The sequence below is a fragment of the Physella acuta genome, unplaced genomic scaffold (genome assembly GCF_028476545.2).
Source record: "Physella acuta isolate Inbredline_101_S28 unplaced genomic scaffold, ASM2847654v3 ptg000592l, whole genome shotgun sequence".
In the NCBI taxonomy this organism is placed as follows: domain Eukaryota; kingdom Metazoa; phylum Mollusca; class Gastropoda; family Physidae; genus Physella; species Physella acuta.
The window spans coordinates 927,641-950,649 of NW_026732111.1; the positions used below are offsets into that span (position 1 = coordinate 927,641).

Below are 23,009 nucleotides of genomic sequence, written 5' to 3' on the forward strand. Positions count from 1 at the left end.
GGATTTCGGGCTACAGTCGACTACGTCATCAACAATCGAGAAAGTTCTGGTGGGTACTTTAAACACTTTACAAGGTCAACATTAACATAAACACATACATGTTCGTGTTAAATCGAATCACCTGAAAAAGTATACAGGAATGGATGTAGGGAATTGATTTTCAAATAAAACAAATGTATTTTACATAATCATAATCTTTTGAAATGATCAGGAAAAAGAAAACAAATTTGCTTTGGTCGCTCAGGAAAATTTTATCGACAACTTCTTTTATTGAAATAAGCACGTTTGATTTATTTTCTTATAGTTCTTGGATGGACACATGCTATGGAATCAAAGCCAGAAATAAATGCAGACTGAATGCAATTTTAGCGTGCCATATAGAGCATAACATTTTGACATTTAAATAAAGGCAATGTATTGTTATCAATTAAAACACTAGCGGTGAGGATGGTAAGGAAAACAAAGCAGGTGTTGAATTTCTCCCAAGCGGCACTAGCAAACTGTATAAAAAAATACTCTGCTACAAGTCTTTACATATAGATTTAAATATTGCCTCCAGTGGTTTTTTTACAGGGGAAGTAACTAGTAAATGGCACTTTATATACTCTAAACACTTTTTTTTTAGAATGAGAGGCACAGACCTAATAGTTGGCTTCAAGCGCTAGAATAGGTTGCAGTACCTTTGTTGTTATCTCCCCTTTTATTAATTCGATTAACTTATTTACTTTTAACTAATTAATTTAAGACTAAAATGAGGTGAAAATATATATTCGAAATACGCTACATGAATGTGCGACAACTTAGTCGTTGCATTCCAAGTATGTCAAAATTGAGTTAAAACGATGTGCCCTAATCCCTAAAAAATACAAATAAAAATTTATAAAACGCTGGTCACAAAAATATTGTTGTACATCTTTTTATTCAGACTAACATCAAACCCATCATAACTAATATTCATCTTGTTATAATTTCTTTATTTTAGCACTCACACTAAAAAAATTTAAGGTTAGTCGTATTTTACTTTGAAGTGTTAAAGTAGTTTGTACTTGTTATGATGTGAGTACTTGGGATAGGGTCGATGCTGGAGGTTGAAAAACAAGGTATGACGATCCAATACAGAAATAAGAAAGGACGGCGTTCTTTTATTATTATATTTCATTACATAAACTTTACACTACTAAATCGACGACCGACACAGGACGAAGATTTCTAGATCCTAACACGACGACAACAAGACCAAGACTGACTTCTACTTTTTTCCCCTAACAACCAACACATACTCTCCTACGTCACATCCTTATTTACTTTGTCACGCATTCAGAATCTTTCATTAATCACACTACACACTTGTTCTCAAACTCTCACATCTCTAATAAACACATCCAACTACACACATACTCTCAAACACATTCAACTACACACATACTCTCAAACTCTCACATCTTTATTAAACACATTACAAAATACTCTCAAACACATTCAAAACACCAAAGTCCATCCACAACAGAACTCCTCAGAAAAAATAAAATAAAAATAAAACTTTAAAGCCAAAAGCAGTTAATGTTTACTTTGAAAACATTTTTATTATATTATAATTATTATTAATCAAAATCAAACCAAAAATAACATCATTTCAATGAGTAATTGTTAAAAGGAAAAGCGCAGCAATTAAGGAAAAATCAACAAAACGATACTAATTACTCGCAGTGCATCAATATAGCATTACCATTGAATCTAATATGTCGATTCTTATAGGTATCAAAGGGTATAAGTCATTCAAGTTGAACAAATAGATCTATGCAATCAAATTATAACCCTTTTATCCTACAGTTCTATAAAGTAAACTTATTTTTACACTTAACATTGATAACAATCACGTGAACAACAATCTTGAGCCAATCAGCATGCGACATGTATCAAAGCACTAGAAATTAAATATTAAAACACATCATTTTAAATTTCTTATCCCAGATAAAACATTACTAACACGGTCGTTTTTTTTTTTTAGAACCCACTAGCTTCATTTAAAACTATTAGTTTAAAACAACAAGAGTAGGCTTAATTAAGGTACTGTTAATCTTTAATCTAACGTCACTAAATATAATTTGAGTAAGAAGGGGCTCACACTTAATAGTTCGCCCCGGTCGCTAAGCTTCTTCTGACTGCAGGTGCAATAGTACCATAGGAAAATTTAAACTGCGAGACAAAAAAGTGACGTAAATACGGTTTTAACTTCAGCTTAAGCTCGCATTTTACTCCCTCGACATATGACACTTCGTGATTCAATTTCGCATTTTACCGCCTCGACAGTTGACATATCGTGCTTCAATATCGCATTTTTCCGCCTCGACTTATGACCTATTGTGCTTTAATTTCGCATTTGAACTTCACCCACGTTGGTCGCTGTGTAAATATTTAAATCGATACGAATTTGAGCTATAATTGTTTACTTACCTTTAGATCGAATGTTGTTTTGATGAAATAAATTTATTGTTGTGGCTGATCTACACGTAGTTAAATCATCAATACAAGAGAGATAACTCTAATAATGATAACGCGATCGGGAAAACCCGCTATTATTCAACAGAGGAAGTTATGCTAATCTACACAATTCCAGTCCTTTGATTCCCCACAACAAAAATAGCCCTACTTAAGGTACTGCTAATCTTTAATCTATTTCATCTATTTTTAAAATAGCATTTCCTTTTAATATAACCAAACAACCTAAAAATAATGAATTTTAAACAAAATCAAAAGCTCTTCTGTTTCCTTAATTCTTACTCAGTTATTATAACTAAGCCTATATTGTCTTAATTATAAAGCTTGATAATATATAATTTCCTTAAAATTTACTTATTAATAGAAAAGTATGTAGGTCGTTTTATAAAAAACGTATTTTATTACTGTATATTTAGGCAATTCACAGACAAATTGTAAAATAGTTTATCACAACGCTGGATAGATAATGAAAGTGAAAAACGGAAATACCCAAGTGTATATTTTTAGCAAGCAGGAAATTACATAAGTGAAACCAAGGAAAACTATCGCATTTTTCTGTAATGTTTTACATAATTAACTACATTAGTTAACAGATCTAAAAAAGAAATATAACAGTATTTAAAGTAGTTTTCATTTAATAGTGGATTGCCAGTTATAGTTTAATAATTTATGACAAAAACTTGGATTTTATTTCATTGTTATAATTAACTCTTTATTTACTGAATTAATTATTGGATGAAATATTTTTTTCTTAAACAATGAATTTTTATATTACACGTGGTACACTAAAATTATTCTTGACTCAAGAAAGATTATAAATATATAAATGATTATAAAGATTCACCTTAAATTAAAATAATTTAAGAGCCAGGCTTATGTATGGTACCGTCAGTAGATAAAGTGTGGCACTTGAAATTTTCGTGGGGCGGGGGGATGCGGGCGAACTAAAATTTAATGGCGGGGGGGGGGGGGGCGAATACTGTTAAAAGTATATATTTTCAATATTTCTTTACGGGGGCGGTAGACTATCTTCGATGGGGGGGGGGGGGGGTACCTTGAAGAAACACTTCTTCTTCGCTCTTAATATTTAGTTTTGACAGGGATCGAGCCTTATCTGCCAGAAGAAACACTGCTTTAGTTTTGCTTTGTGATGATGACAGAGTTAACATTTTTTTTTTAATTTAGTGTTATTAACATTTAGATGCCTTCAAGAATTCACGTCAAGTTTGTTACAGAGCGCAAGAAATATTTGGAAGAACAGATACAAGTTTTGGAACCTGTTTTGGGAAATATGAAAAATGTAAGTCATCACAAACTAAAAAGTCTTCGTAATACTTAAAATGTAACAATTATTTTATTTACGATAAAGTAGGTTTAGCGTTTTTCGAAGTGCATGTGTTAAAAAACACAGAACAACAACACGTGTTTAGGAATATAGCACTTCAAAACGTGACCAATTGACAATTTTGTTGTTGTTTGCTTTAACCAGGTTGTTGCAAAAAGTAAGGCGTGGCTAGAAGAAAAAACTGACCAATCATCTGTCAGCTACATCGAGCTATCACAAGAACTGGACACAGCAGCCACGGCCTTGTTGGATGTGACGTCACATATTTTAGGTCAGTACTCTAATAGTTTTTATAATTTAAAATCTCAAAGCCTACTGTCATGTGTCATGTGTGTTCAGTAATGAAGTGTTTCTACTGAGAAAAATGCAACGAAATTGTTTTACAGTTTAGTTTACAGGCATTACATATACTAAGTTAAAGAGATATAATTTTACTGTCTAACAAACCACTTTCCTCTTTTCTATGAAATCTACGTCACATTAGTGAATCTTGTAAACCATTATATGAACAAAAAAAAAAGATTTTTACAATCACATCGTGTAACCTTATTTGCCCTAAAACAACGTTGAAGAGCCTTAAAGTTTTTTTTTAAAATTACTTTTCATTATAAAATCAATAATTATTCTTGTAAAAGTTAAATTTAAAACAATATATAGATTTCGATTATTTTGGAATTATTTGTATTTGTATACGTTTGGATCATATTCAAAGTTGTTTTTGATCAGAGTATAACAAGGCTTGCGTTATGGTTTAACTAGCTAAAAAAGCAACATTTATTGTGTGTACTATAAAAATCTTTGTTCACTTTAACTGCAATTAAAATAAAATTCTAAATCCGAATTCATCAGACGAGGACAACATGCATGTCAACAAACCAACGCCATCTTTACCACAGTCTGAAACACAGACAACAGCAACATTTCTAACAGGAGAATCAACAAGACAACTCAAGACACAAGTTCAACACACAGCTGGTATATTATAGTATGCTTTGGTATAACACATTATATAGCATCATATAGTGGATATAATTTTAAAATATGTACATGTATTGTATTTTGTAAACCAACTTACGTTTGATACTTTGGTTTAAATTCGTTTTGAACACCCTGATTTTCAAGATTTAGGACATTTTAAATTACATACATATATATGCGACTATTCTCAGTTGAAGAACATCCTGACCTAGAGCGTAGACTCGCCTTTATTGAAACAACACTATCTTCGCTACAGGACAAACAACATAAGTCTACAGATGACATATCAGAAATAAAACAATGGAGAGACAACTTTGTAACAGAACATTGTGACATGGGGGTAAGCATTGAACAACTGACTAAAAAACAAAAGCAGAATTTTAAAAACCTCAGAAAACAAATGAGTGAACAAGATAACAAAACAAAAGAGCTGAACAAAGAAATTGAAAGTTTAAAAGAAAAAGAATCAAATTCAAACAAAACACTAGAGAAAATGTCTCTATATATGAAAGAATACGAAAACAACTTACACAAAATAAATAAAGAGATGCAAGATTACGCAGACAAAATAGACAGTATAACACAGGAAATTAAAAGACATTCGGATCTGATGGCTGCCCTACAAGAGGAGTGTGATAAAATCTTGTGTAATACATCAACTCAATTAGAAAAGGTAAAATTACTAATTATGTGTATTCACAATTTTACACACACTCGCCAGATAGCTTATTATAAGCAGGTTAAATTAAAAAAACAACTTAGAAGTTTTATCAGCAGTTATACTTTAATATACTTACTAATGTTAAGACACATGTTTATGTTACATATAATGTGCAAAATTATAATACTTTTATATAATGTTTTGATGTTTAGCAAAATGTATTGCACAAACTCCTACAACAGAGATTGATGCCCATTGACAAACTGATTCAAATCTTTAACCAGAAGTTGGAAACTAGGGTAGAAAGAATTACAAAGGTATACGTGTAGTAATTTTATTAAAAATTAAATTACAACGTTGATAAATCAGGCCAAAGTTATTAACACTATGTCAATAGAGCAGTTAATACATGTTTTCTTAAATTAAATGATACATCTATAATTTAAAAAATAACACATCCTTTAAATTATTTAATATTCTTACAAGTTGCCATAACCAGTTAACATCAATGCAGCTATCGTATACATTAAGTAACTAAGAGATTTTTGCACTCATTTTATAACATCTTTTTTTTAGCTTGAAACTATTGAAGCTACTATGTCAGTGTTGTCCAAAGATTTTAATCTATTAGGTAGGTTTGCCTGAATTTTTTTTCCAAAAACATTACGTGACGTTCGTTAGCCAGGCCATAACCTGATGTTCGTTAGCCAGACAGACCATAACGTGATGTTCGTTAGCCAGACAGACCATAACGTGATGTTCGTTAGCCAGACAGACCATAACGTGATGTTCGTTAGCCAGACAGACCATAACGTGATGTTCGTTAGCCAGACAGACCATAACGTGATGTTCGTTAGCCAGACAGGCCATAACGTGATGTTCGTTAGCCAGACAGACCATAACGTGATGTTCGTTAGCCAGACAGACCATAACGTGATGTTCGTTAGCCAGACAGACCATAACATGATGTTCGTTAGCCAGACAGACCATAACGTGATGTTCGTTAGCCAGACAGACCATAACGTGATGTTCGTTAGCCAGACAGACCATAACGTGATGTTCGTTAGCCAGACAGACCATAACGTGATGTTCGTTAGCCAGAAAGACCATAGCGTGATGTTCGTTAGCCAGACAGACCATAACGCGATGTTCGTTAGCCAGACAGACCATAACGTGATGTTCGTTAGCCAGACAGACCATAACGTGATAAAGAATGGAACATTTCACTCACCCATAGTGCCAGTCTCTAGACCCGTGGGTTTCCGTCAGGTGTTTGTTTCCTCACCTGGTACATTACACCACCTGGTACATTACACCACCTGGTATGTCGGGGGTCGACCTACAACGGTCCACCACAGTGCAGTAAGACATTTACAGAGCTGCAGTTTAAAATTAACGAATTTTAATTACCGTCATTTCATACTTTTACGTTTCTACTTTTAAAGTTGTGTCGCATTAAAACCAGGAATTAAATCTAAAATAAAATATCCATTACACAAAAAAATGTTAAATTTTTAATATCTTATTATCTAACTATTTAAACTAACGTGAAATAAACAATAGTTAATGTTGATTGTACTTATCGTGTCACATGTTGTATCAGAATTTGATATGTACAACAGAATAAAATTTGTTTTTTGTTTCAATAGATAAACTTTCTACAATTAAACTATAATGTGAACACATACAGAATGTAATGCACGTATATAGTATTTGTTTTACTTTTGGTGACTTATTACATCACCTGCTACACGTGTATAAAATTTATAGTTTCAAATCGTCTTATGTAATAAACTAAGAACACTAAAACCTAGGGCGGTACTAATCAAATAGTTAAAAGTAATTAAAAGAAAAAAAATGAAACTATTTCAAATAGTTAATGTAAATGCACATTGTATGAATCAAATAGTCAGAGCATATGTAAAATTAAAAATGTTCATTATACATATGTTTTTCAATCAACAGAGGCACGCGTCTGTAACATATTTGCTTGTCATGTGACGCTTGATTCCACACCTGTCAGTGATGGATTAATTATTTCAAGATTTAAAGAAGTACGTGAATACAACGGTCAACATTTTAATCAAACAACAGGAACATTTGTATCCCCACATGATGGTTTATATCTTGTCTGTGTCACTCTAAATGAAAGTGAAGATAAACGGATTGTAGTTGGAGTTAGGACTGAAAGCAGGTGGTTTAAGTTTATAGAAGTGAAATGTGCCGACACAAGCGCTGCTGGGTCAGTGGTTGTTGACTTGAAGAAAGGTCAAGAACTTTATTTTGAAGTGTATCTCGCAGAACAAGGCGCAAAGTTATCCAGCTTCAGTAGTTTTACTATCGTTAGTTTATAGAGTTACAACACAAAACATGGTGGATGGTAAATTCTCAAAACAATAAAACATGTAACCAACTTATTAAACACACGCTAACAACTTATTATGTGTATAGACTACATGTTTACATAAACTTTAATGGTTTATATGTTATTTGTTTAGTCATTATTACACAGCTCCATCTAATTCAATGCCATCATCATCTTCTCTGTATGTGAGTGCTAGGTGTATGATTAAAATCTGTTGTTTAATTTGTATAACTACATGGTATGATTTAAAGATGAACGTATTGTTCTTGTTGAATATGTAATTAAAATCTATAAATTTGCCCCTAATAAAATTAACTATTTAAAAAACGAAGGCTTGAATACGTTTACTAGATAAACACAATATTTATCTTATTAAGTATTTCAAAAAGCTAATCCAAATTATGAATATGTTAAGAAAAAAGTATGTTTTTGCTATAGGCCTACTGGAAGTAACTGTTGTTGTGATCATTACATTCGTTCAGTCATAGTGTAGTCAAGTCTAAGTATCGTTTGTTCAAGCCGTTTTATGTATTTTTATAGAATAAAAACTATTGAAGTTAACTGCTGTCATCCTGTCGAATCTACGTTAATGTCGTCCTGTTCTATGTTGAAACTTTAGGAAGAACTACTTCCTTCCTTCCTTATACGGAAACCGGCTCAGAAGGTTGACTTCCATTAGCCAGGCAGGCCTCAGTGTAGCAAACTCCGACCACAAGAGTTTCCCACACATCGGTCGCTACTTCCGTGGGCTCTCACCGGGCTTTCCTTCCCCACCCACCCACCAGACGCGGGACGCCATCCTACCGCCTGGTGCCCAGCTTGATCGTGGGGGACGCTCGGCCATTCTTTGAACTTAGCGCATTCAGCAGTTCTACTCGGCCAGATCAAAAACCTCTAGCTGCTGTTGGCTACCACTAGCCATTCTGCACCCACTAGGGGGTCATGGGCTTGGTCCGACTAGTGGCACTCTTCTAAAGCCACGTGAAGGCCGCAGCTTAAAGTTAGGGTCGAGAGCAAACCCTTCTTGGTTCCCGGCAGTCTTGCATCTCTCTTCCCCCACGCTATTATGCAGGGGACTTGGGAGTCCGACGTACCTGGCTCTTCGGACAGGAAGAACTACTGACTGGTTAGAGATGAACATAATGGTATTGAATACCCTCTCACTGCACAACTGCGGGTATCATAGGCCCCACTTATGACATAAAGATCCATTGTTAGCATCGCGTGTGAAAGCACAAATTAAAGTAACTCACGCCAAGGCTGAAGTCGACCGTTACAGTTTTCAGTCTTTAACATTGGAACGGTGTGGTCGTGTGGTATGTCATGTGATAACCTGAAAGTGTCGGGTTTGGATTTCGGGCTAGAGTCGACTACGTCATCTCTAATCGAGAAAGTTCTGGTGGGTAGTTTAAACACTTTACAATGTCAACATTAACATAAACACATACATGTTCATGTTATATCGAATTACCTGAAAAATATACATGAATGGATGTAGGGTGTGGGTTTTCAACTAAACCAAATATATTTTACATAATTATAATATTTGAAATGAACTGAATAAAGAAAAAAAAATGCTTTGATCGATCAGGAATTCATATAGTCTACACATTTTTATCAATAACTTCTTTTTTTTAAATAAGCAAGTTGGGTTTATTTCTTATTTTCACTTCAATTAAAAGCTTATCATTCTCAAAAGAAGAAATAATATTACAAAATATTTTGTCTACTGAACCGTGCTAATTTAAATAACAAACGTATTCAACCGGTAGTAACTTCAGCTTGTGGCCTATTGTAAAACCTGCTTCTTATTAAAACAAATTAAAATAGCAAGTACCAATACAACATTACACTGAAATTCGGGCAGTTGTCACATTCAGGCAAGTGTCCGTTTGAAAAATCGGACTTCGGGCAAATGTCTTTTAGGAAAACTTTCGGCTCCCCTTATAATGTAATGTATTTTAATTATTCTATCTTAAAACATTTCTTTACATCGATGCGACATGAAGCAGCTATGTTGTAAAATAAGAGTATCTTTTAGAAAAATGTATCCCAGTTAAAAAGTTTATTGTAAATTGTAATGGTGCTGAGGTAACATAACGGCAGCCATTTTAATCGAACAACAGGAAAACTTGAAGCACCAGATGATGGTTTATATCTGGTTATTGTGACGTTAGTAGCCGGTGGAAATAATCCGAATTTGGTTCAAGTAGCAGTTGGAGAACTAAAGTATAAAACTATTTATGTGAAACCTGACAATATTTCTGCTTGCGGATCAACTGTAGTTCCGATGAAGAAAGGTCAAGAACTATATTTTAAAGCTCAAGAATCAGGACCATGGTCTTTCCTGCAAAAATGAAGCGGTTTCACTATTTTAAAAATTTAGCTGAATGGAATGTAGTTGTATTTGTAAATCAAAAATTTAAAATCAAAATATAAACTCAGTTGATCAACCCATAAAGGGTTGACTCTCGCTATCTATATATATAATTCGCTTTTTGGAGACGATAGAAAACACCAAGCTGTATCACCCCCCCCCCTACATGGTCTGGTGAGATGTGGTTCACTCTAAATGTTTACAATCGTAGAGCCGGGTTTAGTGACGGCTATTAGGGGCAGGTAATTTAGTTTGAAACGATTTTAAAATTACTGGAGTTAACTAAGAGTTTACTTTCACGGGGGGTAGTGGTGGGGGTAGAGTAGGGGTTGGGGAAAGAAGGGGGCGGGGGTTTATCGTCCTTAACGAGCTACTGATAGATTTTTAAAGCAAATATTTTCAGTAGCAGCGGTGGTACTGTCGAATTCACAAATTATGAATTACTGAAATGTAGAAAATAAAACAACTTAAAAGCGTATGATATGCCGCGGGTCGGTTCGTGAGCTTATAATTAACTTCATACACTGAAGAGGTAACGGCGTGGCAATGCGATAGAGTAAAAGTTCTTTTAACCCAAAAGTCTTAAAATAGAATATGGATCAAGCAAGTTCAGCGTCCCAGAGTCCGCTTAGCTCTAATGTCCACCTAACTCTATAACTAAAACTTCTGTTCATATGCCGAGGTCAAGAAAAACAAGAACTCTACTTCGTCACTTCGTCTACCTAGTGGATCGCTACGTGTGAAGAGGATTATTTACTTTATACACTGGAGATATCATGACTGTTTTATAACTCTACCTAGCGTTATTTTTTCTGAATATAATAATAAGAATGTATATTTGTAATATTATTAAGTCCTAAATAAGAAAATAATTAAAAATGGATGCAGTTAAACTGATTTGACAATCATAAATTTTACTCTATACTTGATTCATATAATTGTATTTTTCAAACGTAACATTTTTATTTCTATTGGAAATATATTTTTTACTATTCACGGTGAGCCTAATAAAATAGGTTCTAATTGTAAATTGGTTAATGCCCATTGCTGTCTCATGTGTTGTTGAAAAACCTAGTTAATGTGGTATCGCTTTTAGCAATAGTATTTGTATCTTCACTATAGACATATGATAAGCAAACATCTGAAAAACCATGTCAAAATATAATGTCAATTTCTTCACTCTTAAATATGTGTCTAACACTACACAACAAGAACATGCTTTTCAAAAAGGTTGGTGGATTTCTTGGTTGTGAAAACTTGAAATGATCAGCGTGAAGAGAACACTTATCATTTTCATATCAATGGCTCGTCATTAACATGGGCGGCCACTGAGATTTTAAAAGGCCGAGATCCGAGGTTTATATTTCACCCATCTTATTTGCTTGTTATTTACTTTACACTGACTAAGTGTAATGCAGGCAAATGTATCACTGACAGACATACAATTTAGCTTATAAACAGTCTATCAGTCATGTACTGTTTGATTTGATCATACCTGAACTATAGCTGATATAAGTGATAAAACTAGACAATGATAACACGATATGATGCTACATATGTTTATATTAAACTAAGATAAAAGGTATGAAATTAAGCCAAAGAACAGGTCAGTACAAAGTACACCTAAAGCAGGCAATGCTACATGGTAGCTGCAACTTGTGTTCATGACTTTATACAATGTTGTTTTTAAGTAACGCCATATTTTGTTATTGTATTGGAACTAGAGTGATTAAATCAAGTGCCACACAGTTTAGAACTTAGTATTGTTTCTTCAGTCAAATGTAAGTTTACATATAGCTATGTGAGGTCAATCATATCGTTAACACAATATATCATCATCCTGCCACGGCAACGAACACATGAAATAATTTGAATAATTTAGTTGATCTGTGACAGCGCTATTTCGAAACGTGCCATTTTCTAAAAGATGAATATAATGACTTAATGTTAAGTAATTATTAAAAACATGAACTAACAATAAAAATAATGACCAAATAATAATTTTAAAAAAACATAGTAACATTGTTTGTGGAGTAATTAAATGCATTAAGCTTATTTATTTTTACTTTTAGATGCGGTCAAAAATTCAAGTCAAGCTTGTCAAGGAGCATATGAAATATTTGGAAGAAAAGATTCAAGTTTTAGAACCTGCTATTTCAGAAATCAAAAAGGTGTGCGATCGTTAATGCACACACGGTACCTTCTATCACTATATTGTTATATTACACAAAACATGCATCTTAATAAGTTATATATTTGTTTCTTAACTAAAAGATGTTTTTAATATCATCAGGCCGTAGATAAAAGTAAGATTTGGATAGAAGATAAAAATAACAACCCGTCTATCACCTATATCGAGTTATACCAGGAACTTGAATCAGCGACCACGGCCATAATGGATGCAGCGTCATATATTATAAGTAAATATTTCTTGATAGTGTATAATACATTTTGTTTTAAAATTATGTAGTAAGATACCAGAACTAGAGAATGTAGAACACGCATCTAAGTTAGATAAAATTACAAATCTTACAAGTAATTATAAATGACACGCTTAGTACTATTTTTAAATAAATATTATCAACACACCATAACGACTTGTAGAAAATTACTCAACTAAAATAGCAAGTTTAAAGTTAGTTACCAAATTAATTACATAATTGATTTCTTAATAATACAATACATGTTTGCTCCGTATCAACCAGATGATGTCGTAATTGTCGAGGGAGGGACGCCATCTTTATTTCAGTCAACACCACACACAACAGGAACAGAAAAACGTGACCATAATGAATCAAACCAAATACAATCTGGTATTAACGATTTTTAAAACAAATTAAAATGCTTTTAAAATTTAATTTCTTCAAAGAATAAGTATTTTTTAATAACTTCCTTCCTGATACGGAAACCGGCTCAGAAGGTTCACTTCCATTAGCCAGGCAGGCCTCAGTGTGGCAAACCCCGAGAGAGTTTCCCACACATCGGTCGCTACTTCCGTGGGCTCTCACCGGGATTTCCTTCCCCACCCACCAGACGCGGGACGTCGTCCTACCGCCTGGTACCCAGCTTGATCGTGGGGGGCATTCCGCCAGATCAAAACCCTCTAGCTGCTGTTATCTGCCACTGGCCATTCCGCACCCACTAGGGGGGACGTGAGTTTGGTCGGACCAGTGGCATTATTCCGAAGCCCAGTTAAGGCCGCAGCTTAAAGTCAAAAGAATCTGGCGGCGGACTGTTTTGGTTCCTGGCAGTCTTGGACTTATGAGTCCGACGTACTAGGCTCTTCGGAAGAGCCGAACGCATACAGCAGTTCCACTCGGCCAGATCAAAAACTTCTAGCTGCTGTTGGCTACCACTAGCCATCCTGCACCCACTAGGGAGGTCATGAGCTTGGTCCGACTAGTGGTACTCTTCCGAAGCCACGTGAAGGCCGCAGCTTAAAGTCAAGATATCTGGTTAGGGTCGAGAGCAAACCCCTATTGGTTTCCGGCAGTCTTGCACCTCTCCTCCCCCACGCTAATATGTAGGGGACTTGGGAGTCCGACGTACCAGGCTCTTTTAGTAACTAAACAATATCAATACTTTGAATACATTAAATGTATTATATTATAGAAGTATTCAGTCGACTTGAGCAGATAGAGACAGCCATATCTTCTCTACAAGACGTCAGTCGACTTGAGCAGATAGAGACAGCCATATCTTCTCTACAAGACGTCAGTCGACTTGAGCAGATAGAGACAGCCATATCTTCTCTACAAGACGTCAGTCGACTTGAGCAGATAGAGACAGCCATATCTTCTCTACAAGACGTCAGTCGACTTGAGCAGATAGAGACAGCCATATCTTCTCTACAAGACGTCAGTCGACTTGAGCAGATAGAGACAGCCATATCTTCTCTACAAGACGTCAGTCGACTTGAGCAGATAGAGACAGCCATATCTTCTCTACAAGACGTCAGTCGACTAGAGCAGATAGAGACAGCCATATCTTCTCTACAAGACGTCAGTCGACTTGAGCAGATAGAGACAGCCATATCTTCTCTACAAGACGTCAGTCGACTTGAGCAGATAGAGACAGCCATATCTTCTCTACAAGACGTCAGTCGACTTGAGCAGATAGAGACAGCCATATCTTCTCTACAAGACGTCAGTCGACTTGAGCAGATAGAGACATCCATATCTTCTCTACAAGACGTCAGTCGACTTGAGCAGATAGAGACAGCCATATCTTCTCTACAAGACGTCAGTCGACTTGAGCAGATAGAGACAGTCATATCTTCTCTACAAGACGCCAATGACAAGTCTACAGATGACATATCCAAAATAAAACAATGGAGAGTCAATTTTGTGACAGAACAGAGTGATTTGGGGGTACACATTGAAAAACTCACTAAAAAACAAAAGCAGAATTTTAAAAACCTCAGAAAGCAAATGAGTGAACAAGATAACAACGTAAAGCAGCTGAACAAAGAAATTGAAAGTTTAAAAGAAAAAGAAACCAAGTCAAACAAAACACTAGAAAAACTGTCTCTAGATATGAAAGAATATGAAAACAAATTGGACACAATAAATAAAGAGATGCAAGATCACACAGATAAAACACAATCAAAGGTAAACATTTAAATTTCTAATTAAGCGTGTCAACAATTATACACCTACTTACCGGTTTACCAACTCCGTACATTATAACCGAATTGTAACATGTAATTAAAAGTTAGTTAATTGAATTTTCTCACCAGTAATACTTTTGATTTTGAAACTTATTTTAAGTCTGCAATTTTAATCTGGAATTGAAGTAGTCGCATTTGTAATAATCCATTTAGCACAATGTGATGTACAAACTCCTACAACAACGATTGATGCCCATTGACAAACTGATTCAAATCTTTAACCAGAACTTGGAAACTAGGAAAGAAAGAATAAATAAGGTGTGTTCGTAAAAAATTTATTTAAAATTATTTGCAACATTAATAAATCTATGCATAAACTATTAACACTATTTTATTTGTCCAGTCAATACCCTCTGTTTACGTTAATTAATTTAGATTTATAAATAGCTTTAAATTATTTTGTATTCTCACAAGCCATTTCCAATTTTTTTCAGCTATTGTATGTCATACGTAACTATGTGATTATTTCATTTATATAATTTTAATTGTATTTAATTTAGGCTGACAATATTGAAAATACTAATTCAAAGTTGTCAAAAAATGTTCATTTGATCGGTAAGTGTGATTTTAAAAAATAAAAAAAATATATGAAAATAAATAAAGAATTATTTTAAAACAATAATGAATTAATGGTAAATCTATCTATATAATACTAAAACTGAAGTTTGTTTACATGTTTGAGTATTTATTTTTTGCTTTTTTTTGTTTGTCCGATTGGCTACAAGAGAGAATCTGCACTATGTGTAGAGCTGTAAAATAGTATGTAGGTAGAGAACAATTTTAATTTTCAGACTGTTAATCACACATTTATTTAAAGAAGTTAAATAATTTATTGATTTATTTATTGGTAGATTAACCATATTAATTTTAAAAGTTCAAAACAACTACTTTACTTAGAGTGAGTAGTGACGTCACATGAATTGTTTACTTTTTAGTACAATAAACGGCAGCTTCAATACAATATTTCATTGCCCATTTCAACGTTTAAGGCGTTCTAAAACTAATTTTCTGTCGGCTATAGCTCTATAGCTTCCAACACTAATATCAATTTTCAACACAAATTTCATTTAAGTAGACCTATACAATAAATTTCACTAGATCTAGAATCTATAAGCATCAGCTGTCGAAGAAAGTTATTTATAGAACTAGACCTTGAATGTAGGTCAAACCAACATTGTTTATTTAAAAATACAATTCATTTTAAAATCAGAATACATTTTTGAGTTTCTTTATTAAACTATTTTAATCCTTAAATACTTGATATAAATCTATGCTTTTTAGCTTTAAGAATACAAGCGATGTATCTATCTATCTAGGGTCTAGATCTAGAGTTGACTCTAGATCTAGCAAGAGTTACAAAAACAACTAGACTTAATCAAACCAGTCTTAGAAATCTAGATCTAGATAATAACGAGTTTCTGAGTTTCTATACTAAACTATTTCAGACTTTCATTATTTTATATAAATCTTTGTTTGTTTAGCTATGCAATGGACTAATCTAAGATAACATTTAATTTGAAATAATTATAGATCTAATTCTTGGGCCGATTGGTGTAGATTCTTACGATGACTAAAAGTTAAATATATAAGTTTTAATCCTACTCGAGAGCACGAGCCTAGACACCTAAGAGGTTAGCACATTAGGCAGTGGCGTAGCGAGGTCGGGTGTCACCTGTTGCGGCATTTAATGGTGTCACCCCCCATAGACGTAGAGATTTGCACCCCCTCCATCAAACTTTCGATTTGCACCTCTTAAAAGACTATTTAACACTCAAATTAATCACTTAATTACATGGAATTATCATTTTTCTCTATATATAGTTTGATATTTTAGTACTGTTGGGTAGGTGCAAAGTTCACCTTTGACGTCAGCATATGAAGAGATAGTGTGGTCAGATCCATGCTCAGCCAAAATCTGTGTTTTCAAAGACAAAAACATATCTGAGTTGGTAGGACACTGGGCAGGTGAAGTAGAGTTGACCTCAGCATATGAAGAGATAATTTTGTCAGACCCATGCTTAGATGAAATCAGTGTTTTTAAAAGACAAAAACGTCTGAGATGGGACGCGTTTTTTAATGTGGGTTCTGGTTATTTTGTGATGATAAGTGACCGACGTGATTTCATTTATGGATGACCCCGAAATACACCGTTATCTAACTAGAAAACGGGCAGTCTAGTGTTCTCTATTTGTGGTAACCATGTTACGGAACTATTGCTTTGATGTAGAATAATCGATGCTAACCGATCTGTCATCAGTTTATTTACTTTTGCTTACCTCTGTTCAATATTTCTCCCTTCTCTCCTTTACACCACCCTCCCGACCTGCAAATCTCTTACACAGACAGGACATAACGTGATGTTCGTTAGCCAGACCATAATGTGATGTTCGTTAGACAGACAGACCATAACGTGATGTTCGTTAGCCAGATAGACCATAACGTGATGTTCGTTAGACAGACAGACCATAACGTGATGTTCGTTAGCCAGACAGACCATAACGTGATGTTTGTTAGCCAGACAGACCATAACGTGATGTTTGTTAGCCAGACAGACCATAACGTGATGTTTGTTAGCCAGACAGACCATAACGTGATGTTCGTTAGCCAGACAGACCATAACGTGATGTTCGTTAGATTGACCATAACGTGATGTTTGTTAGCCAGACAGACCATAACGTGATGTTTGTTAGCCAGACAGACCATAACGTGATGTTTGTTAGCCAGACAGACCATAACGTGATGTTTGTTAGCCAGACAGACCATAACGTGATGTTTGTTAGCCAGACAGACCATAACGCGATGTTCGTTAGCCAGGCCATAACGTGATGTTTGTTAGCCAGACAGACCATACCGTGATGTTCGTTAGCCAGACAGACCATAACGTGATGTTCGTTAGACAGACAGACCATAACGTGATGTTCGTTAGCCAGACAGATCATAACGCGATAAAGAATGGAACATTTCACTCACCCATTGTGCCAGTCTCTTGACCCGTGGGTTTCCGTCAGGTGTTTGTTTCCTCACCTGGTACATTACACCACCTGTTATGTCGGGGATCGACCTACATCGGTCTACCCTAGTACAGTAAGACATTTACAGAGCCCTTTTTACTTTCTCTTATATACGAAGTATAGAGAAAGTATTGTAATCGTGCACAAAAATAACATGAAATGTTGACAGTTTTCACCGTTTTACTCCTCAGTCATTCATCACATCCGGAGTATAGAGGACATCTTTTAATCAGGCAAAAATTATAAATAGAAGTATATAAACACTTTGTAGTTTTATGCGTTAGCGAGTCTTAAACACTGGACTTTGCAATTCTGTCCGTTGTCTGTGTGTGTGTGTGTTTGAACACGATAACTTGAGTACCATTACAGCTAGGTTGATGAAATTTCATATATAAGTATTTTGTCAAAAACGTAGATCCGTATCAACTTTTCAGCGATTTCCGATAACTGGAAATGGTATTTTTACTACTTTGAATTTTTTAAAAGCCTATAACTTGAGTACTATTTCAGATAGATAAATGAAATTTCACATGCAAGTAAAAGATCTAATTCTCTGGCTTCTGTCAAATTTAGAGTAATTTCCGTTGATTGAAAGTACTAATTTATGCTATTTCCGATTTCTCAAAAAACTAATGTAAATTTATTAATATTCCGCACTATTAAGCACGTTTTATTTGGCGTTCACATGTGTGCAATTTTTTTTTTCTACGAGATTTTATTCTATTTTAAAAAGTTCAAGTATTTAAAATGGATTAAAATTCATGTCTATATCCCGAGTTTCCATCCCCTGTTTTTACTTTCTCGTATATACGTAGTATAGAGAAAGTATTGTAATCGTGCAAAAAAAAAAATCGAGATTTTTACAAATCTCGACGTTTTACACCTCACTGATACGGAAAAACATAATTTTGCAATCTTGTCCGTATGTCTGTGTATATGTGTGTCTGTGTGTCTGTGTGTCTGTGTGTCTGTGTGTAAACACGATAACTTGAGTACCGTTACAGCTAGGTTGATGAAATTTCATATATAAGTATTATATCAAAATCGTAGATCCGTATCAACTTTTGAGCGATTTCCGACAACCGGAAGTGGTACTTTTTCTACTTTGAATTTTTCAAAAGCCTATAACTTGAGTACTATTTCAGATAGATAAATGAAATTTCACATGTAAGTAAAAGATCTAATTCTCTACCTTCTGTTAAATTTTGAGTAATTTCCGTTGACTGGAAGTAGTAATTTACGCTACTTCCGATTTCTCAAAAAAACTAATGTAAATTTTTAAAGTACTAATAATATTGCGCACTATTATGCACTTTTTTAATTTAGCGTTCACTTGATGTGCAATTCTTTTGTCTACGAGATTTTATTCTATTTTTAAAACTTTAAGTAGGCCTATTTAAAATGGATTAAAAATCATGTCGCCCGAGTTCCCATCCCTGTTGTTTTATATGAGAATATTCGAGAAAGTTTAGGGGAGATCACTCCCGGTTTATTTTATAGTAGAATATTCGAGAAAGTTTAGTGGAGATCGCTTCGGTTTATTTAAAACTAATTTTAATGAACACATCTTCTTCCATTATGTTTCTTATATTAAGACCTTGTGCTATAAGAGAAAGGGACTAAATCTAAATGAATGATAACGTACTAAACTAATCGTTTCAAATAGTATTGTTATAGATATAATGTAAACATAAATGGATTATAATCCCTACTTCAACTTTTGATAAAATAAAATGGATTAATATTTGTTTTCTGTTTTTGGCAACATTTTTTAATTCATGCAATAACAAACACAATGTGTTTGTATTTAGGTATTTTCAGTGTTTAGCTTAGGCATCTCTCTGAAGGGGGGGGGGGGGCGGGTGGTGCACTGACCGAAGCACATCATCCGCCCCCACCTCCTTACGGAAATAAACAATTATATAATTTACATAGAAAATAAATGCTTTAGCGAGTGACCAATCATTCACTAAATTAAGTTGCCCCCCCTCCCAGTAAAAATTCCCAAAACAAATAAGCATGTTAAAAATCTGAGCTTAGCATGTAGGCTACGTGTAACATTAAACATGTTTATCAAACATGTGTTTTCTAATCTCCAGATTCACGTGTATGTAACAGATATGCTTGTCATGTGGCGCTTGGTGATCACACACTTGTCAGTAATGGATCAACTATTTCAAGTTTTGGTAAAGTGCGTGAATTTAACGGTCAACATTTTGATCAAACAACAGGAAAATTTTTATCACCACATGATGGTTTATATCTTGTCTGTGTGACTCTACATGAATGTCAAAATAAACTAATTAAAGTTGGTGTGGTGGCTGGAGGCAGGTGGTGTAGGACTATAGAAGTGAAATGTGCCGACACTAGCGCTGCTGGGTCAGTGGTTGTTGACATGAAGAAAGGTCAAGAACTTTACCTTGAAGTGTATCACGCAGATCAAGGCGCAGCTTTATCCCTCTACAGTAGTTTTACTATCGTTAGTTTATAGAAGTACAACACAAAACATGGTAGATGGTAAATTCTCAAAACAATAAAATATGTAACCACCATGTTAAACACACGCTAACCACTTACTATGTATGTAGACTACATGTCTACACAAACTTAAGTGGTTTATATGTTATTTGTTTAGTCATCATTTGGGAGTTCTAGCTTATTCAATGTTCTCACCAATAATGTGTCATACTTGACGACACTAAGCTAATATCTCTAATAGACTATAATACTGCTTTGTTTAAATATCTTTTAATCAGTATATAAGCACTAGGTGTATGGTCTTATCATAATTTTCATGTTCATTGTTAAAAAAAATACTTATACCTGGAGCTACATGATTATGAACTATTAAAAAACGTTTTTAGAATAAGTTCACATAACAAACATTAACATTTGTATTGTGTATTGAAAACATTAATTTGTTATAAATTTTAAAGAATTTTTATATTATTATACTGCAAAGAACTGTTGTCATTTTGATCACTACTGCCTTTAGTTTGAAAAAAAAAACTGTTTATGTGTTAGAATCATTTTTTTGGTTTGTATTCAGTAACATTGTGTCTGTAAATTAACGTACATTAACACATATAATAATTAAAACACCTATTTAGCTATCAAGTATATACGTATTAATAAATAAATAAATAAATAAGTAAATATATATATATATATATATATATATATATATATATATATATATATATATATATATGTGTGTGTGTGTGTGTATTCATGTATATGTATTTGTATGTATATGTATGTTAGCACAGAGCCTTACATCGCAAAATCAAATAGCTTAGCTGTAGTGAGAATCAAATCTGCAGCAGAATGTTTACAATCATTGAAGTTTTTCCGATCTGTCTATTTTAGTTGAGACTATCAACAAATATAAATCATGTTTATCTGTTTCATTTGATATTTTCATTTTAATTTTAAATTTAATACTATAACAAACACAAACAAATTAAACGACGCTATGTCTAATGGGTCTATGACAGGTATCGGTAACCTTTTGAGACGAAAGTTACCATTTACATAATTTCCCAGCTTTCAAAGAGCCATTAACATTTTTAATTTGAATATTGTGATCTATGATTAGGATTAGGTGAATATATATATATATATATATATATATATATATATATATATATATATATATACACACATATATATATGTATATATATATATATAAAGCAATGTATGTATGTGTGTGTGTGTGTGTGTGTTTGTCATTTACTCATTACTACATCTTCCATCCGATCCCCATAAGGTTTTGGAAGTTGTTGAGAATACTCCTGGGGAGGTATCGGCGAAAATAAAATGTCATATTCGCAGGGATGGCGCCCCGGCAGGGCGCGATTCGAATTATAAAAGTAAAAGTCGATAGCGGATTTACACCGGGTTAGAACACTCCAGGGGAGATTTCTGTAAAATATCGTTTTTTTTTTTAAATTTCGCAAGTTTGTGATTACAAGTTTTGTTGTTTTGTGAGTTCACCATCCACCGTGTTTTGTGATGTACTTCTATAACCTAACGATAATAAAACTAATTTAGCAGGTAACTTTGGGTCTTGGTCTGCGTAAAATACTTTAAATTTCTTGACCTTTCTTCATGTCAACAACCACTGACCCAGCAGCGTTAGTATAGACACACTTAACTTTTATAGACGTACAATAACTGTCGCAAGACCACACACCAACTCCAATGAATTTATCGGCGTTTTTATCATTTGTCGCACGGACAAGATAAAAACCATCGTGTGATGATACAAATATTACTAGTGTTCGATAAAATTTAGACCGTAGCATCCACGTACCTGATCAAAAGTTCAATTTGTAACCGAAAAGTGTGGGATCCTAAAGCTCTTCATAACGAGCACATCTGTTACATGCACGTGACTATGCGGAGTAGAAAACATATGTATCATAGACATGTTCAAGTTCACACATACACCTTTAAATCTTGACATGATTAAACTATGACAGAAAGTGGTGCTGCAAACTATATGCGACAAGCATATTATGTTACATTAACGTACTAACTTGACTAGACATAATATTTTATGATGTATATGTTAATGTTAATTTAACAATGGCATGCGAAGCACATGGCTACTTTAAAATGTCTTAACATTAAATTATGTTTGAACACTCAAAAACAAACACCGTATATGTTTAATTGTATGTATTTTAAAAAGAAAACGAAAAAGAAGTCAAACTATTTGCTTTAAAAAAATTAAGGGTAGATTATAATTCAGTGTGTTCACATATTTCTCTATAATAGTACTGCCACAAACAGTGAAACCTACTTATTGAAACGGTGTGCACATGCACACAATATGGACACATTGGATGATCAAAAACAATCGAAAATGATGCCGCGTTAAATAAGCGTCAGACTACTTATTTCATAAGCATTTTTAAATTTACAATCTAATTATAGTAAATCCACTTCCTGCTTGTAGCTTGGCTCCATCATCAGCCAGGCCCACTTTAAAATAAAGTGCCTGGCCTTTCCTCAAGTAAACAACAGTTGATCCAGCGGCAGATGTGTTGGCTGAGTTGACAAGAATGCTCTTATACAATGTATCACCCGTGTACACAC

At 34.0% G+C, this 23,009-nt stretch overlaps 2 protein-coding genes across 4 annotated transcripts; both read left to right on the plus strand.

Moving 5' to 3' along the window:
- Positions 1 to 2,586: 2,586 nt before the first annotated feature.
- Positions 2,587 to 8,008, plus strand: LOC131947351 (uncharacterized). Its single transcript, XM_059308549.1, has 8 exons — positions 2,587 to 2,655; positions 3,701 to 3,799; positions 3,989 to 4,115; positions 4,694 to 4,819; positions 5,014 to 5,495; positions 5,696 to 5,800; positions 6,060 to 6,114; positions 7,449 to 8,008. The coding sequence occupies exons 2-8, from the start codon at positions 3,701 to 3,703 to the stop codon at positions 7,835 to 7,837; spliced, it is 1,383 nt and encodes a 460-aa protein (XP_059164532.1). The 5' UTR covers positions 2,587 to 2,655; the 3' UTR covers positions 7,838 to 8,008.
- Positions 8,009 to 11,840: 3,832 nt separating this feature from the next.
- On the plus strand, positions 11,841 to 20,888 carry LOC131947340 (leucine zipper protein 1). Of its 3 annotated transcripts, none has more exons than XM_059308531.1 (8): positions 11,841 to 12,006; positions 12,298 to 12,396; positions 12,519 to 12,645; positions 12,931 to 13,038; positions 13,838 to 14,835; positions 15,048 to 15,152; positions 15,395 to 15,449; positions 20,005 to 20,888. In XM_059308531.1, the coding sequence occupies exons 2-8, from the start codon at positions 12,298 to 12,300 to the stop codon at positions 20,394 to 20,396; spliced, it is 1,884 nt and encodes a 627-aa protein (XP_059164514.1). In that variant the 5' UTR covers positions 11,841 to 12,006; the 3' UTR covers positions 20,397 to 20,888. The 3 variants fall into 3 exon arrangements, with proteins under 3 accessions (XP_059164514.1, XP_059164516.1, XP_059164515.1); XM_059308533.1 differs by lacking the exon at positions 20,005 to 20,888 and adding an exon at positions 18,097 to 18,157; XM_059308532.1 differs by lacking the exon at positions 12,931 to 13,038.
- Positions 20,889 to 23,009: the final 2,121 nt, after the last annotated feature.